This window comes from Sceloporus occidentalis, unplaced genomic scaffold (genome assembly GCF_023333645.1).
Source record: "Sceloporus occidentalis isolate IW3139 unplaced genomic scaffold, rSceOcc1.0.p SCAF_2, whole genome shotgun sequence".
In the NCBI taxonomy this organism is placed as follows: Eukaryota; Metazoa; Chordata; class Lepidosauria; order Squamata; family Phrynosomatidae; genus Sceloporus; species Sceloporus occidentalis.
Genome location: NW_028316982.1, coordinates 184,842,631 through 184,861,420, shown reverse-complemented (window position 1 = coordinate 184,861,420; position 18,790 = coordinate 184,842,631). Strand labels below are relative to the sequence as shown.

General features: G+C 38.2%; 1 protein-coding gene across 9 annotated transcripts in view; it reads left to right on the top strand.

The window, feature by feature from the left end:
* LOC149319441 (MAP7 domain-containing protein 2-like) overlaps positions 1–18,790 on the top strand; it is a 94,814-nt gene that overhangs the window by 44,527 nt on the left and 31,497 nt on the right. For all 9 annotated transcript variants that reach the window (XM_089511719.1, XM_089511718.1, XM_089511722.1 and 6 more), the window contains exons 2-3: positions 15,169–15,246; positions 16,905–17,068. In XM_089511719.1, the coding sequence (XP_089367845.1) occupies positions 15,169–15,246; positions 16,905–17,068 (242 nt within the window). The remainder of the gene's footprint in view (positions 1–15,168; positions 15,247–16,904; positions 17,069–18,790) is intronic.

Here is an 18,790-nt window from a genome sequence, read left to right as displayed (position 1 = left end):
TCTTAACTGTTCTTAACCCAATTCAACCTATCTCTTTTGAAGCCATGGGAACCACCTTACAGTCTGCCACAATGTCTTTGGGGGAGCACATGCCATGATGCTTGGTCTGAGTGAGTGCTATATAATTCCTGGTAGAGCCTAGTAACTAGTAAAATATTAAATTTTATCTTCCAAAACTCATATCAATGTACAGCCAGCCCTCCGTTTTCACAGGGGATCCGTTCTGGACTCCCCCCCCTGCAAAAATGGAGACTTGCCGATATTCAAGCCCCATTGGCTTGAATGGGGAGTGTGCCCGCATGCGTGTGTAGGGCATGCACTGCAGGGGTGCGCCCACTGAAATTAATGGAGGTTGCACCTCCGTGAATATTCCACAACTGTAATATTATTGTTAGGCCATCCAAAAGCATACAAAGATATGGCAAGTTTTGAGATCCCCAGATATCTTCATCTGGCAAGAAGCAGAACATTGAAATTGACATCACCAATCACGACAGAAGCTAAATTTGGAAGTCTTCCCTCCCAAATGTATTTTGCACTATGGTCCACAACACACTATGGTCATCAGTGCACTCCTTTAAGAGAGCAGTACTAATGTTCTACAGTATGAATGAGGATTATCTTGCCTTGCAAATTTATCACTGCAAGCCACCAAGGGCTGACAAACATTCTTCAATTGGGGTAGGTCATAATAATTATTTAATGATCTGTAATAACCTTACTGAATGACACCATGAAAACCCCAATATATGTGGAGAATAGCTTTTTTGCTGTCCATGAAGTAGATTCACTGATTAATTCTAATCCATGCCATCTTTGGTTGTGTTCAGAATCGGTGTAGTTTTGTTCCAGTTGTCATCTGATTCCATTACCCAAGGTATACTTGGACCCAGTTAGGCTTTCACAAAGGGGAAAGGATATTTTGAATTCATCTTGTCCACTGTTTGAGTTAATTCTGTTTCTCATAAAGTAATCAAGGCTTTTACAAGATATCTGCTGGAAAATCTCCCAGTGCCTTTTTACTTGGATAACCTCGAAACATAATGGCTATACAGAAAATATGGATGCAACAATTTATTTAGGAAGGTATACTTTTCTTAAAATAGAGGACTTCTGTGTGTTGCTAGGCAATAAGACTATAATTTTAAAAAGTGGGATACTTCAGGCACACAAAAATACCACAAAGTAAAAAATTGCATTGAAACTGTGATACTATAATTACTATAGCACCAGAAGAATATAAACCCTTGTATGCCAGCATCAAATATTTACAACAATATGGTGATTGCATCCTTGGGATTTCTGTGTTTGGGTTTTATGAGCTTTCAGTGGGCCAAGTGCAGTTGGAATTCACCAGACAAAAAGGGGTGATCTTTATAGTGACTCTTCTGATCACATCTGTGGATAAGTGATCATTATAACATGCCCCTCTAAAAATGAGATACATTCAGTTGTACAGATTGACAGCCTAGAACAAGCAGAAATATATCTCCCACCTTGTTGGAAAAATACTACATAGTCCTAAAACACCCACAAATACATGGTCTTGTGATATGTGAAAAGCATCTCAAAATTGTAGCTCTTTTCACATGTTTTTGTAAGCATTTCAGTTACTGTTGCTAGGCTTAAAGATATGTATATTCATGAAAATAAACTACAGTGAAATACAATAGTGTACAAGTTCAAACTTGGTTTATATTCTTTTCATTTTTTGTTTAACGTGTGGTGTACTAGGTGTTATTTGGGCCTGTTCCTAATAAGTTGAAAGGGGTCCATTCTTGTTCTTCTTTTTAATCTCAGGATTCTTACTAGCAGTACTTCAAAGAGACGTCTCCTTATTTCTCACCTGCTTTTCCTACCTCAGCAGTCTTAGCAGCAGTTCTTTAGGAAAAGTCATCTTCTGTTTTCTAGACCTTTCAAAAAGTATTTTTTAATTTGTTATGGGAGCCCCCTTTTCTGATTTTAACTGGCCAGCTGCTTGGAGCTTGAGCTTCACACCTGGCACTGCAACTTGAAAACAACCAAAAATATCTGTCACATTTTGAAATGTTTAGCACATGGGATCTACAGCTCCTTCAGACAGATATACATACATTCCATTTTTTTATTATTTCAGGCTATTATTTTAGCTTATGATACTGTTTAAAAATACATTGTTGGCTGTTAAGAATCTATTGTTTCTTAATGATTTGTTTTACACTTACACATTTGTCTTATGAACACTTTTGATGTATAAGATATACATCTACCTCTTGTCTTTCCCCCTGCTAAAATCTAGTATTTGTAATGCTAAAATCCTTTTAAAAATAAATTTTAAAATCTTAAAATCTGGGATGCTTGAATTTCTGGGCCATTTTCAAATCAGTTGCAGGTCTCTGCTATGGCCACATGGGGTCATTTTGATCCTACTAAATGCAAGAACTCTAGCAATCCCAGTTGGAATTAGCTAAGGGTTAACAGTCAATAGCTTTTTATTCAAGAATGAATTCCTATAAATATTTTCATATAATATACATTATCTATAACACTGCAGAATTAATTTCATGACTGTTCAGTTTCAAGAAATTGAAATGAAATATGAGACAAAAAGAAATGTACCACCAGTGCTGTTATAAATTATGATTATTTGGTTATTCTGTTAAACTTTATTGGAATGTTGAAAATATTTTGACTCTGCTATAGGAGGAGTACACAGGAATTATTATTGTCTTATTACAGTAGATTTTACATTAATTCTTCCCACTCCTTAATTAAGTAGAACCCTTTAAGCCTTCCATACATCCCAAAAGAGAAAATATTTCATAGTGTTTATAGATATGGGTTGTGGGGGAAGTTTGGCCAAATTTCCAATATTTTAAACTTCTGGGAAAATAGTAGCGCGGAGTCCTGTAGTGGAGAACAATCTTAATGTTTATGGATTTTTTCCCCCTGACATTCACATCTCATTACGTAAGTACTGTACATTACAAAAGTAATGTACCGTGCTTTAAAACAGAGATGGGCACAGTGTGACCTGCAGTTATCCTGCACCTCCTGGTGCTATTTTATTTATTTATTAAAATGATATTGTACTTTGTAACTGAAGTGGTGCAACAAGCCGCTAAATGTTTTATCATCAATGAGAAAAGGAGCTAAATGCACTGTGGTAAGTGGAATAGATTATCATCATAAATTGAGTTCCTTTCATTTTAGCAACAAAAAGCAGTATTATATTAATACCACTTAGTGCTGAATCCAGGACAGAAATGCTCATGCTTCAGAAATAAAACAGCAGTATTTCCAAGAAAATAAAAATAAATCTGAATTTTGCTGGTTGATAAACCGTTAAGTGACCAGCAAGTATCCCTAGAATAAACCTCTCCAATTTGATGAGCTTAGATTTTAACCAAGTACACTGTAATGTACCTGTAAGCTACACGGCTGGCTTACTTACTTCTTGTATTGTCATTCTGGAGTAAGATTCACAATAGAGACTTCAAACATGGATGCCAAGATCCAAAAGTGTGTGTTATTCGGTTGCATCACAAACAAACAAAGAGTTGTATGGTGCCTTCAGACTAACTGATATATCACAGCATAAGCTTTTGTGAACTGTAGTCCCACTTCACATCTGTGAAGCACTATCCAGAATTTCACATACTGTATAAAGTTATATGAGATATACCTACAACGCTATATATCTACAGCGCATTCCTTTAATCTCTGTCTAGCATTCAGCTGCACGCATTATCACTTCCACCCACCGCTCTGACCACATCTCTTGTGTTGGCATCCCTTCACTGGCTCCCCCTCCCTTTCCGCATTCAGTACAAACTCCTGCTGTCGACATTTAAAGCCCTCCATGGGCTGGCCCCCCCTTACTTATCAGACCTTATTTCTCGTCACCTTCCCACTAGGGCCCTCCATTCTGGTAGTCAAGGCCTGCTGTCACAGCCCAGGATTTCCTCTGCCCCATCCCGGATTCGCCCCTTTTCACTCACTGCCCCTCATTCCTGGAACCTTCTTCCCCCGCGAGCAAGAGCCATCACTTCTTTAACCAGCTTCAAAACGGAGTTGAAGACCATCCTGTTCAGAGAAGCCTTCCCAGGCATTGCATAATTGTCGCTTACTATTTGATGTTCTTTTGGTGCCTGTTTTATTGAATCATTTCCTATATTGCTATGTATTTTATATGTATTATCCTACTAGAAAGGCCCCTTCCCCACCACCACTCCCTTTGTGTCGTGTCTTTTTAGATTGTAAGCCTGAGGGCAGGGAACCGTCCAATTAAAAAGATTGTATGTACAGTGCTGTGTAAATTTACTGCGCTTTATAAATAAAGGTTAATAATAATAATAATAATAATAATGAGAGCATTTTTGTACTGTTCCTCATTTAAAAGATCTCATAGTTTAGCATAAAAACAGATGCAATAAAACTAACTGCTAAAAATAGTAAAAAACTGTCAAACAATAAAACAATCCATTAAAAGTGTTTGTTGTATTGTTACCAGTGGTAATTGACAATGTGATTACAAAAATGTATGATTCAAATATGTTTGTAGTTAATGTTAGAAACACCCAATACTGGGTGCCTGCCTAATCTCAGAAAGGAGATCATTCCACAAGTTGAGTTCCACAAAAGAGAAGGCCCTCCTCCACACCATGAGCAAATGAACTTCAGGCTACAGTACTGTAAGCAACAGTACTTAGAATAGCAGACCCACAGAGGAAAGCTCCCAAAGGAAAACTGAACAGAGAAAGCACTTGCAGCAACAAATTAATTAATACTAGCCATTTGCAGAATTGCTGCTGATAACACAAACATCTGGTCACTTGGTATCCCAGTTTAAACTTCTGGTGATGGACTAGGACTTCCTGAAACTTTTAAAAAGCAATGTGGGATAAAAATCCAGTAAATAAATGTTTCTTAGCAATTTTTAAATTCAGTTTCCCACTGGATTTTCTTTGCACCTCTATGACTACAAGCTGTATCTGCACTGCAGAAATAATCCAGTTTGACACCACTTTAACTGCCATCGATCTATCCTATGGAATCCTGAAAATTGTTGTTTCTAGTGGCACCCGAGCCCTCTGGCAGAGAAGGCTAAATGTCTCACAAAACTACAATCCCTAGAACTCAATAGCATTCAGCCATAGCAAGTGGTGTCAACGTGGATTATTGTTGCATACAGATACAGTCAACCCTCTGTTTTCGTAGAGGATCCGTTCTGGTGGTAGTGATAGAAATAGTCTCAGTGCCCTGCATAGCTGTTTGTATCGCTTCATAATAGCGGAAGCAAATCATATAGCTGCATGTGCAACAAATTCTAATGATTGTTCAGTGTTATTTCTCATACTATTGTTTCATTCATATTCAACCAAGAAAGCATGGGGTACATTTCCAAGTCATTTTTAATATATTGGACTCACTATTATATTGTGAATTCAGATTGATTTTGAAAGTATAGCCTTTTTTTTTGTATGATGCAGTATCATCATTTTTTTCTAAAAGGGGTATTGTTTCTCTTTAATAATGGGTAAAGTTGTATGGAAGCAAAGCATTCCAGTAATTGGATTTTCTGTAAGCTAACATTAAAGTATTGTATGCATATGGCTTGTAGTTTGCATATAAGTTCAAATAACCTTGGTTTCTTTGAGGTTCTTAAAATATACTTTCATATAGCAATAGTTTTAAGGATATACGTATTTTAAATGTTTAATGTTTTAACTACTAGCACTAGGATGTTTTGTTGACTTATACGGATATTGTGACTATATTTCAAAATGAGGCCTCCTATCCCTTCAGTCATTTTAAAGGTAGAAGAACATTGTTTGATAAGAGTTGTCTTATCTGGAAAAAGAAATTAAGACAAATGTTTCATCAGGCTTTGGCCAATCCGGAGGTTAAATTTGGGCCCTATTACAAGGCCCTTAAAAAAATATTCAAATCTGGTGGAGAGCAAAAGGAAGATATTTTTCCAGCAAAATTGGGCATCTCTGGGTAACGCTTTAAAGTCCAAAGATGCTAAAACCTTTTGGGTGGCAATTAGGAAACATATGAACAATGACATCTCTATGGTGTATCCTAGTATATCTCCTCAGATTTGGTTTTCAGATTTTACCAATAAAATGGGAACCCAAGCATTTGATAATAATCTATTAATAAAAAACTCTCCTAATTTTTGGAGCTCAGTTTCAGCTGATGAGGTGCATCAGTTGATCCTTAAAATGAAATCTGATAAATCTCCTGGATATGACGGCCTCCCGGCAGAAATTTTAAAATTTGACCCCAAGCAATGGACAAAGTCATTGGCTAATTTATTTACTCTTGTAAATACCTCTGGCGAGATTCCAGCTGATTGGAAGGATTCCATCATAATTCCAATCTTTAAAAAAGGGGATAGACAGGATCCTGGTAACTATCTCCCAATAAGTCTTTTAACGGTAGTGAGCAAATTATATGCCACTTATTTGGATTTGAAATTACAGAGTTGGATGAATGCACAAGCTTTGATAGGTTCGGAGCAAGTGCATTTTAGAAGACATATGTCCACTATGGATCACATAACAGTGCTGTCATTCCTCATAAACAAATACCTGTCGCACCCTAAAAGTAAACTATATGCGGCCTTATTGATCTGAAAACTGCTTTTGATTCAATTCACAGGCCTTTACTTTGGGACAAGTTGGGTAGACTTAATATAGATCCTCGATTGTTGTTTCTTTTAAGCCAACTCCATACAAATAATAATTGTAGAGTGAAATTTTCTGAATCAGGCAAACCCTATCTACTCTGATATAGGAGTCAGACAGGGCTGTGTGTTGGCTCCTCATCTGTTTAATCTATTTGTGGCTGGCCTACCTGCCTTTATGACCACAGTAGATTTTCACCCACCTTCACTGGGGAATCGTCTGCTTTTTGTACTCCAATATGCCGATGATACTTTATTACTCTCTCAATCTCAGGTGGGTTTGGTAAGAGCCTTGAAAATATTCTCTGAATATTGTGACAAATTTCACCTATGGGTAAAGTTTGAAAAATCCAAAATATTGGTATTTTCTAAGAGATTTGTACTGAGAACATGGAAGGTTGGTAATCAAACAATTGAGCAGATCAAAAAGTATGTTTACCTTGGTGTCCTTTTTCATTTTAATGGGCAGTGGAGTAATCAGAGAGGTAATACAAACAGGGAAAAGATCGTTGGCAGTTTATACAATCTTTTTGTTATAAAAAAGGCAACCAGGATAATCTAGCGGCCTTAAAAATTTACAAAGCCAAATTAAGACCATAATTATTTTATAGCATATTCACCTGGATTCCAGCCTTTAATAAGGAGATTGAACATTTGCAGACACATTTTTTCAGGAGACTATTATCTGTACCGCCATGTGTACACCATCTGACTCTCTATGTGGAACTGGGATTGAATGCTCTTGAAACTGAAGCCTGGTTGATGACTTATAGGTTTTGGTTTAAGACACATTTCAGGTCTAATAGGTCCAGGTTCCTACTATCTGATATTTATTATGCCAGTTGGACTAAATTTTATGTCCCTTATATAAAAGGGCAAAATCAAGGTTTGCTTCTTGGAATTTATATATTTTAAAAATATTTCCAAACTGTGGATGTTCAAATCCATGGATAAAAAAATCTGTGGATATGGAGGGTTGACTCTATCTAAATAAACAGGTGCAACAATAGACTGAAAATAAAGGAAATACTGAAAATCCCCAAGAGACCTTACTAGAATCAAATACTGAAATATCAAAGTCAAGGAGACTTAGGACATTTTGGATTTACGGCTATCTTAAATATGTTTAAAGAATGACAGATATCAAAAGGGCATGGACAGATACTTTTGCCGGCATGTATGTAGGAAGGAATCCCTTTTTTGACAAATGCTACACTGCTGGAGAACAAACGCTCTTTGAAGTGAAAAGAAGGCATAAGATGTCAAACAGAAAAGTCAGCAATAAAATCAAAGACAGCAATCCAAATAGGCCACACAAGTGTTAAACATAATCCATGAAAGGAAACATCTGCACATAACAAAAAGCCTCTTACAGGCTGCTTCAAAGAAGATAGCCAAGAAAACAGAATGCATTTTACAGTTTCAAAATGTAATGGAATCTAACCACACGTAGGTTTTGTAGATATCACTATTATATTTTTGGGTGTATATTTGAAATTGGAGAGCCAGTGTGGTGCAGTTGTTTGAGCACTGGACTACAGGAGACTAGGATTTAAATCCTTGCTCTGCTGGGTGGCCTTGGGCAGGTCACACTCTCTCAGTCTCAGAGAAAGGCAAAGGGAATTCCCCTCTGAACAAATCTTGCCAAGAAAGCACTGTAATGAATTCCCCTTAGGGTCATCATAACTCATATATGACTTGAAGGCACACAACAATAAATATTTGAATTTGGTAATAATTGCCAAGAGGATAGCTATGTGAGCTTATTTGGGGCTTCTACAGAAAGTTATAAAATAGTAAAATTTGCCTTTTACTAAGGCAAAAAGAGACTGGAAATTTTACTATGGCTTTTATTAATTGCATTGAGGATCATTGTACTAACTTTTCAAATCTCAAAGATGGGTCTGAAATACACTGGAATTTATAAAAATACTGAAAACCTGTTCACTGTGACTTTGGCTACAGAGGCTGCTGCCACACTGCAGAATTAATGCAGTTTGACACCGCTTTAACTGTCATGGATCCATCCAGGGGAAGCCTGGGATTTGTAGTTTGTTATGGTAACAGACCTCTCTGATAGAGAAGGCTAAATGTCTCACAAAACTACAAGTCCCAGAATTCCATAGCATTGAGCCATAACAGTTAAAATAGTGTCAAAGTGGATTAATATTGCAGTGCGGCAGCAGCTAGAGTTGTATGTCTTGAGAATCTTAATGTGTAGGTGCATGTAATACTTTAAAAAAGGAAGTTTGTGATACCTGATGAAAACGCTGAATACAATTGTCCAACTACAATTTTCTGTGTTAGTGACTGAGTGCCCTCCATAACAATTTGTATCTTTCCATGATAACAGAAGCAAATTATGTTGCTTGATTTTTGTGGATTCTGTAAGCCACAGAATTCATCTAAGGTGCAAAATTATTTGTTTATGGGGAGTACAAATAGGGATCATACTAGGGGCTACATCTGTTCTTTACCTGGAAAAGGATAATGTTTGCTTCAGCTCTTATTTATGGACACATATGGAACCATCTCCTTATTTCTTGGGAAGCATTTCGACAAGGCAGGGCCAACACTGAGAATGCCATATCTGTAGTGGCTGCCAACTTCACATATCTAACTGGCAGACCAGTGTCTGAGATGCTACTGTTTGTCTACCCTGTTCTACAGTCTGTTTGCAGTTTGAAAGTACAGTGGGCCCTTGTAATCTGCTGGGGTTTGGTTCCAGGAAAACCCCCCCCCCATGGATGACAAAATCTGTGGATGCTCAAGTCCCATTAAATACAATGTCAGAGCAAAATGGTGCCCTGTACATAATGAAATGGCAAAATCAAGATTTGCTATTCGGAATATATTTCCAAGCCATGGATGCTTGAATCCGTGAATAAAAATCCATGGATAAGGAGAGCCGACTGTATACTTTTTCTGGGAGTAGCCAGAGAGAAATGTCTCTATTATCTATCCAAATAATCTTATATCACTTTAAAATTTGTTGTGAAAGAAGTTGTAGCATAAGTATTTGTAAGCGGTCTTGTCGCTCAGATTGTATCTGAGGAAGTAGACCAAGACTATGAAAGCTTATGCTATAAATTATGTTCGATCCCCTTTTCTCCCTCTCACTTACATACACCTATGAATTGGATTTTAATTGTATATTGTAATTAATGTAATGTGGTTTTAATTTTATGTTGTTTTAATAATTTTACTATGTACACCACTTTGATCACTGCAGAAAAGCGGTATAGAAATAATTTTTATTATTATTATTATAACATCTTTTGTGCAGTCATTCTCAAAGGTGTTACAAGATCTTTTTTCATACTGATATTCCAGACTAACATGGCTATATCTCTGAATTTAAAAACTTTTGTATCTTGAATCGGATCACTACATTGACTGAGACTCAAGAACTTTGAGAACCCATTTCATACTTTACTAGCTGTCAGTTACGCACTGCCTTCTCTTTGAAAGGCCTTATTTATATAAAAATGGTGAAAAGAACCACAAGCCTCTAACTCCCTATACAGTACTACACAGTTCAAAACAAGTGAATGATTCTGTTTATACAATGAATATACAAATAAAAAATAAACTAGAGGAACTATGCCCTTAATGGTGCCACCAGAAACTATTTGACTTCTTGGACCATGGTGTGCAGTTTCATGGAACTTGACTTCTGATAAAGGATGGGTTGTTCCTCACAGCAGTTGGCAAGAACATTTTTCCCTAAAAGTCTGAAAGATCTGATAAGGAGGGCTTTAAACTAAGTTATGTGGGAGAGGGAGACAGTATTCTTGAGGACAGAAGTTGATAAGTTCCTTTGTGCTATTTGTGCTATTATCTATAGCACTTGATATAGATAATAGCACAAATAGCACAAAGGAAAATAGCTCAAGAACCCCACAATATGAAGGGGGAAACCTATGGGGAAATGTCCCATAGGTTTAGATGTCTCTATATTCATGCACAAAGCATGTGAAATAAACAGGATGAACTTGAACTCTTAGTACAACAAAACAAATATGAATTAATAGACATCACTGAAACTTGATGGGAATGATTGGAATGTAATAACAGAGGGATACAGGGACATAGCCAGGATTTTAGGAAGGGGGGGGGGGTCCAGTCTAAGTGCCACCATTATAATGGGGCTTGGGTGCGGCAGCGCAGCAGCAAGCATCATTCATTTTTCTAATGGAAGGGGAGGCTCCGGACCACAAGAACCCCCCCTTGGCTACGTCCCTGAGGGATATAACCTATTTCAGAGAAATATATCAAACAGGAAGGGTGATGGAGGTGGAGTAGCATTATACATTAAGGAAGTGTATACCTGTGCATGTCAGAGCCAGCATAGCATAGTGATTTGAGTGTTAAACTGCAGCTCTGGAGACCATGGTTCTATTCTCCACTTGGCCATGAAACCCATTGGGTGACCTTGGGCAAGTCACATAGCCTCAGGGGCAGGCAATAGCAAGCCTCCTCTGAACATGATTTGCCAAGAAAACCCTATGATATGGTCTTAGGGTCTCCAGAAGTCATAGATGACTTATATCTGAACATTAGGAAGAATTTATTGAATGTCAGAGCTGTGCAACAGTGTAATATGCTGCTCTGGAGTATGGTAGTCTCCTTCCTTGAATGTTTTCAATCAGAGGCTGGATAGCCATCTGTCGGGAGTGCTTTGCTTGTGTGTTCCTGCATGGCAGGAGTTTGGACTGGATATCCCTTGTGGTCTCTTCCAACTCTATGATCCTATGTTTCTATGCACTACAATACATACAGACATCATAATGGGTGTTCATGTATATAACTAACTGTTTCTACAATTGTATATATACATCAAACATATTAAATCAACATGACATAAACAAATTAATGGAGTGGGGGGGTGGAATAAAAGGCACATAGAAAGGAAAATTTGATTGTTTTCAATAAGCTGAAGCTTCAAAAATGCTTTGTGGAAACTGTAACAGGCACATAGCAAAGATAAAACCACTAGAAACTGTTTATGCATGTGTGTGTGTGTGTGTGTGTGTACACACACACATACACATTGAGTCAACCAGTTCATGGATAAATTCATTCATAAACAATGAATTAATAAATCAAATTACACTACATCAATTAACTCATAGACAAATTCATGGAAGGCCTCAAAAACTGAATGGTCAATAAAAATACCAACAATAAGTTCTTTATTCTTTATGTTATGTACTATTTTGTCAGTAATACTGTGTAGAAATAAAACCTTGTTCACAGACAGTTTTGCAGAGATACATCCAATTGCAGAGATAAGACTTGAGTAGAACATTTTATAGAAATGATACCAAGGCCACAGACCCTTTGCAGAAATAAGCCCAAGGGCAAAGATAATATCCCAGCAGAAGGATAAAGATAAGATCCCAGCAGGACAAAAGAGCCAAGGAGTTGTTCTCTGGCAAAGTGCTGTTTATATCATCTTACAAACCTTGCTTAATTGTTATGAGCAGAAGTGACCTTTCATTTGGGAGTGGGATGGAACCGCACTCTGGATCCAAAACAAGTCAGTGGGGCCAAAATATGATTTCCCAAAAGGTTTATGTTCTCCCTCTCTTTGCAAATGGGAAGCTTCCCCAGCTGCCTCTTCCAGCTCTATTAGTGTCTGCATGTGTGAAAAAGAGATGGGGAAAGGGATGTAAGAGAAGATTATCAGTGTGCACTGTATAAATATTTTCTAGGTAGTTGATTTCCTCAATCTGATATTCTTTATTTCTATGCGAGAGGAAGAAACAGTAGTGAGAACTCAAGGCACCATCACATAACATTGAATCTTAATTTGGCATTAAGCAGAAATGAATTATGTCACTCACATGTGGATGGCTTATTTTGCCTTGTGGCAAGGGGCTTGTAAGCACATAAACTAGCTATATACCTAGGGTGGGGAATGGTCAGTCCTCCTGATGTTTTTGGATTGCATCTTCCAACAGCGCTGACTAGCATATTAATGGTGATGAGCATTGGCAGTTGTTTTTGGATGGCCACATGATTCCCCTTACTGTTTTATCCCTTTTGATTATTTGAGATATAAATTCCATATATAAATATGCAGTCTAACTATTTGCAAAGCTGGATCTGTTGAATTTGCCAGGTCGTTTATTTACTGTTTCACTCCAGATTCAAAGACGCTATTATGGCAACCATAAAGTGAATGTATCACAAGGTTTTTTGAGGGCTGGGAGTGTGTGACCTATCCAAGGTCACCCAGTGGGTTTTCATGGCTGAGTTGAGATACGAACCCTGGTCTCTAGTCATAGGGGCAAAACAGTTGGCCTCAAAGGGGAGGTGTAACATTGCCCCTGACAGAGATGGATTGGGGCCACGGCAACTGCACACCACAGCCCCAATCCAGCCAGCTTCTACCCCCAAATAGGAGCGGAAAAAGTCTGCTCCTATTTGGGTCAGAAAAAAGCCACCTCTTTCCCTCTAGAGCCAGCTTTTTGCTGGCTCCGGGGAGAGTGGCATTTGAACACCATGCCCCCAAGTTGCCAGGAAGCCGGCCAGTCTATAATGGAGAGTGTGGCATGTCTAGAAGCCAGCTTTACCAGACCATCTGTTTTGGCCCATAGTCTAGCACTGAAACCACTACACCGTGCTGGCTCCTGAATACAGTTGTCCCTCCATATTCGCTACGGTTAGGGGAACAAGACCCCTGTGAATATGGAAAAACTGCAAATAACAAAAACACTCTTTTTAATAATAATAATAATAATAATAATATAGTTTATTTGTAAGCCGCTTTTCCAAAATTTTGATCAAAATTTTCCCTGAGAGGACATCTCTTTAGGAATGTCTAGGTCCTCCAGTGCAACTCTGTGGTCAATGTCCAACATACACTGACCATAGAATGGCACTGGAGTAGCTACAAATGGTCTTTCAGTGCAACTTTTAGTTAAAGTTGACCACAGAGTTGCACTGGAGGACCTAGACAGTCCTAGAGAGAACATATTATTGAAATCCTTGAATAATCAAATCCGCAAATATGGAGGGATGACTATATTTGAATACATTCACTAACTGAACCAGTCTTCTTCCATGGTGGTAGTGGTAGGACATATATTGAATGAATGAATGAATGAATGAATGAGTTTATTATGATCAAAGATCAGTATCTAGGACATATATTTGTATGCTTTACAATAGTTTGTAATGTCTTCTCTTCCTGTTACAAACACTGTAGTTAAATGAGTGAAACATTCCAAAGAGTACAATAATGCAGACATATGCACACAGTAATGCACTGTGGTCAAAACAAACCAAGGTTTAAAGCAGAATTAGCATTCTGTCTTGATTCTAGCCCCACCACACCCATGCACAATTTGTTGGTAACAGTGGACTGCACTGCAAGGTTGTTACGTACTATTTTGTCTTGTCTTAGATTCACATGCAGCTTGTTTATATAACTACTTTGGGTGTGGGGGATGATACTCACTATGTGACAACAACTGTAACTGGTCTGCCCTAAAACCAGAAAAGATGGGGCAACAAGATGCCTTCAAAACCTTATTTAATATATAACTGTGCAATGTCTTGCCAGACAGAATAAAATATTGGGACTGAACTGTAGCACATCAATATCTATGTGGTAAGTTATACAAATAATAATGAAACTACTAAATGCAGGTCACTTTAAGGTAAATGTGTTGGAAGGTGGCCAGATAGGTTGCTGTACACCCTTTAAAACGAACAAACAAGATCCAAGTGATGTTTTGCAGTCGCACTGCACTCTTCCAGATTGGTTTAAGCCCATGGTTTCTCATGATACAGCTCCTTGGGTTTTGTTGGTTGCTGTTCCCTCTATGTCCACTTGTTTCATTCTTCTTGGGAGACATGTGTTGTGATAGCTTAGATCTGCACTAGAGATTTTCCAAAGGATTAAAAAAACAAATAAACAAAAATAGGCATGGCTGACAATGGTTTGAAAGACAAAATTTGTCCTCTCTGAATTTAATTTTCTTCTTCAGAGTTATAATGTTGTAGTAAAAATGTGACATTTCATTTAAAGTTTTAAAAAGAGAGAGAGAAAGGAGGTGAAGAGTTTTGTTTTGCTATGTCTTTGAATGAAAAAGAAACTCATTTGAAGATGGAAATAAAATGTTGTGGCTGGTGCTGAGAAGAGCCAAAAGGTCATCTTGGACAACAGAAGCACTTATTTTAAAAAAAATAACATAAAATTTATTTGAAAAACCTGAGAACTATAGCAATAAATACCACATCCTCCAACAATTTCCCAACAAATTTGTCCTGTTGGAGGAGCCCATTGTTTCATGCCTTGTTGATTTGTTCCTTCACTTTGTTAAGGGTGGATATTGTAGTCTGAGAAATGACTCTTGCATATCAAAGAATTTTGAGTCTCTGTTTTGTGGTTAATATTTTTAAAATGAAGCATAAAACTCATTTTAAAAAATATATAGCTTTGATACAGTTTATTCCCCCCCCCCATCTTCTTTTGATGCCAGCTGTGGATGGATTCTTGAAAACTGATGAAAGGCAAAGACTTGCTAGAGAAAGAAGAGAAGAAAGGGAAAAATATCTCGGTAAGTTGCTTTTCTCTCCTTGGATTTGGGTGTATTCCTCTCCCTTGCCTTCAAAAGTCCTTTCAGCCATACAGTTCTGTTTGGTCAGGCCATTTAGCATAGGCTGGCATGAGAAGGCTATATGAAGAGAAACAAATTCAGAATAGACACCTTTCCAGCTATTACACCCAACCTCAGCTGGGCTACATGTTCACTTTCAAGCCTGTTAGTACTTAGTCAGAGCTCCAGACTTCCTGAAGGAACAGTGCTCAGTTATGTGACAATAATATTCATAGAATCCTAGAGTTGAAAGGGACCACAAGGGCCATCTAATGCAACCTGTTGCCATTCAGGGATTATACATCTAAATCACTCTGGAAAAGTGTCTACCCAACCTCTGCTTAAAAGCTTCCAAAGATGGAGAAACCACCATCCTTGCCAAGGCAGCCCATTCCATGGTTGGATAGTCTAATCCTCTATGCCAGGGGTAGGCAACCCTTTTGAGCCGGGGGCCGGGTTGCTGTCCCTCAGACAACTGGGGGGCCGAAGCCAAAAAATAAATAATTAATTTTTTTTTTTTAAAAAAATTAAATAAATAAATAAACCGGGACAAATGTAGGACAAAATTTTCAAATGGAGGGCACTTTTTTAAAATAAAAAATGGAGGACACGCAAAAAAATTGCTGATTTTTTAAAAATGTTAAGATAAATGCATGTTTCTGAGGCTTCTATAGACAATTGCCCCACCATGCCCCTCGTGCGAGACACCAAAGGCCCTGGCGGCAATCGGCGGCAGGACCCGGCTGGGGCCGGTCCCAAGGCCTCGCCGGTCCGCATCTGGCCTGCGGGCCGCAGGTTGCCTACCCCTGCTCTATGCTATAGAAAGAAAGCAACAGCCATCCAGGAGAAGAAGGGATGTGTGGATCTCATTTCATCCCACCTTCCATTTGAGGCCCACTCCTGATTTCTCCAGCCCACATTGGGTGGACGTCTTTACTTAGAAACATCTGAAGAAAGTTTTTACTCATGTTCTGCAATTATACCCTGGGTTTTCCTTTTTTTATTGAATTTTCCAGTTGACAAATTAAAGGGATTAAATCAGTTGACAGCTTCAACTATTAGTCATTGGTGTCTGTGTGTGTTTGGCATGCACGTGCATTGGACATGGGCCTTGTGCATCACTTGCCTGAAAAAGAAACAAACACTCATGCAAATAAGTCAAGATCTCTTTTGTATGTTGCTTCATTCTGTTAGATATATATAGCAATTTGGACCGTTTATGTTGAATTCTAAAATTAAAACACATTTGCTGAAGTGAGAACTGCTTCTTTGGGTTCCTCCATTCTGCCCTCCCCCTTCATTTTCTATATTTTCTGTTCTATGTTTTGTAGCCACTGATCTCTGCTAACCAACCTACCCTCTTCTGGTGGTATATGATAGATATAAATTTGTATTCTCCTCTCCCCCCCCCTCCATTCCACAACTAACTGTGTTTGTTCAAAAGTTTTCATGTACTTCTTCAAACCATGGGATTACACATCCCCACCCCTAGCATGACATACTCGTCTTGTGAATGGGTAGTGCCATTTTGACACCAATAAGAGCTTGTGTTTGAAAGATTGTGGTCACTATTAGCATATAAGATGGTAAAAGTATTTTTTTTAAAAAAAATTTGTAAGCTGCCAGGGAACAGCAAATCTTAGAAAAAGAAAGGCGAGCAAAGATTCAATATGAAAAGCAAATAGAAGAACGATGGAGAAAGCTAGAGGAGCAGAGGCAGCGGGAAGAGCAAAAAAGAGCAGCTGTTGAAGAAAAGAGAAGACAGAAGCTCAGAGAAGAAGAGGTAGGCTGTACATTTTTTTTAGCATGCTGTACTGTAATGATGACCCAGAATAGGGTGTTATGTTTTTGGGAGACTGTTAAATATGTAAGGGCTAACTGACTTTCCTAAATGCATTTTTGTACACTCCCCATGTCCCTGAGTTTTTGTTTTTTTTAGGGTGACTACTGACATTCTGATTTCTTTGAAAAGAGAGGGAGTGACTTAGTGTTTTTATAATACGTATTTGTACCAGGCAGCAAAGTCCCACAGCATATCGCCAGACAACACCGAAAAATGCTTCCAGCCTTCAGCTTTCATATTCTTTCCTTCTGTTTTATGACAGTTGCAATTTGTTTGTTCTTTTCTTCTTCCTTACACACACCTTACACAAGATTCCTCCCCAAAAGTGGTGGAGATGTCAGAATCTCTGGTCCACAATATTAATATTGTTTATCCTTAACTTAGTTTACCAGTCATCACGGCCTATTAACATGCAGTCTGATGTACAAAAAAATAACTGGTCGTTGGCTGTAGCACTGTAGATGTGTGGCAGTGACCGCTTTTTAATTTGCATCCTATCTGAAAGCTTTGCACCATGAAATTATTTTCTATGTCACACAAGAGGGATGAGCATGGTGCAGGGGCAAGAGAGGTAATTTTAGCTCTTCCACTCTTCTGGTGGGCCACAGTGGCATATCTGACAGAACCTGAAAGTTACATTTCAAACTTGCTGGTCACTGATACAGGGTTGTTGTTTTTCTGTTTCTGTTTTAGGGCGCTCTACATTGAAACAGAATTATATGGCTCAATTTTCAGTTGAAAGAAGCAGTTTTCAACTGGAAAAAATTGGAAAATGGGATGCCAAAGGGTTTCTGGGGCTATCTATGGAGGCAGCACCAGCCCAAACATCCCAAAGGCTGGATCCAGCCTGCAGGTCACATGCTTTGTTCCCCTGTTACAGAATGTTCAGCAGTATTCTAGTGCTGTAAAAGATGTAAATAGGATTATTTATGTGGTACTGGGTCTTGGGAGGAGGGATAAAAGGTAGGTGGATTATGATCAGAAGTAGGAAGAAGTCTTCCATGGGATCTGACATGTACTTGACTGAAAAAACTCAAGAAGATAAGAAGAAGACATTGAGGAAAAGAGACAGTAACCCATACAACCATAAGTTTTAATTGTAGAGTACTGAATAATAATAAGATTCATTTTTAGGTACAAGTATCAAAGAGTACAGTCATCTCTCCAGGTTCACTGACTTCCCATTTGCAGTTCTCAATTTCTGTGGATGAGAAGCCAGGAAGGACAAAATGGCATGTGTGGAAGCATGCGGCCATTAAAAAAAGGGGGCTGCAATATTTGCAGTTTTTCACTACGTGGGGTGTGCGTGTGTCTGGAATGGATCCCCCGTGAAGAGGAAGGGACAACTATATTATAAAGAGATGTGACTTTATCCTCCTTTTTGGTCCACTAAGGCTTGATTCACAGAGATGCTATGAAGCAACATTAAGTTAAGTAGTCTGATAGCACAAGGTACTAAATACTGCAGTCAGAATCAAGAACATTTACAGTAGACCCTTGTTATATGCTGGGGTTTGGCTCCAAGATCCCTCGTGTATAACAAAATCCATGGATGCTCAAGTCCCACTTAAATAGAATGACATAGCAAAATGGTGTCCCTTATAAAAATTGGAAAATCAAGCTTTGATATTTGAAATTTATACTTTTTTTGAACATTTTCAA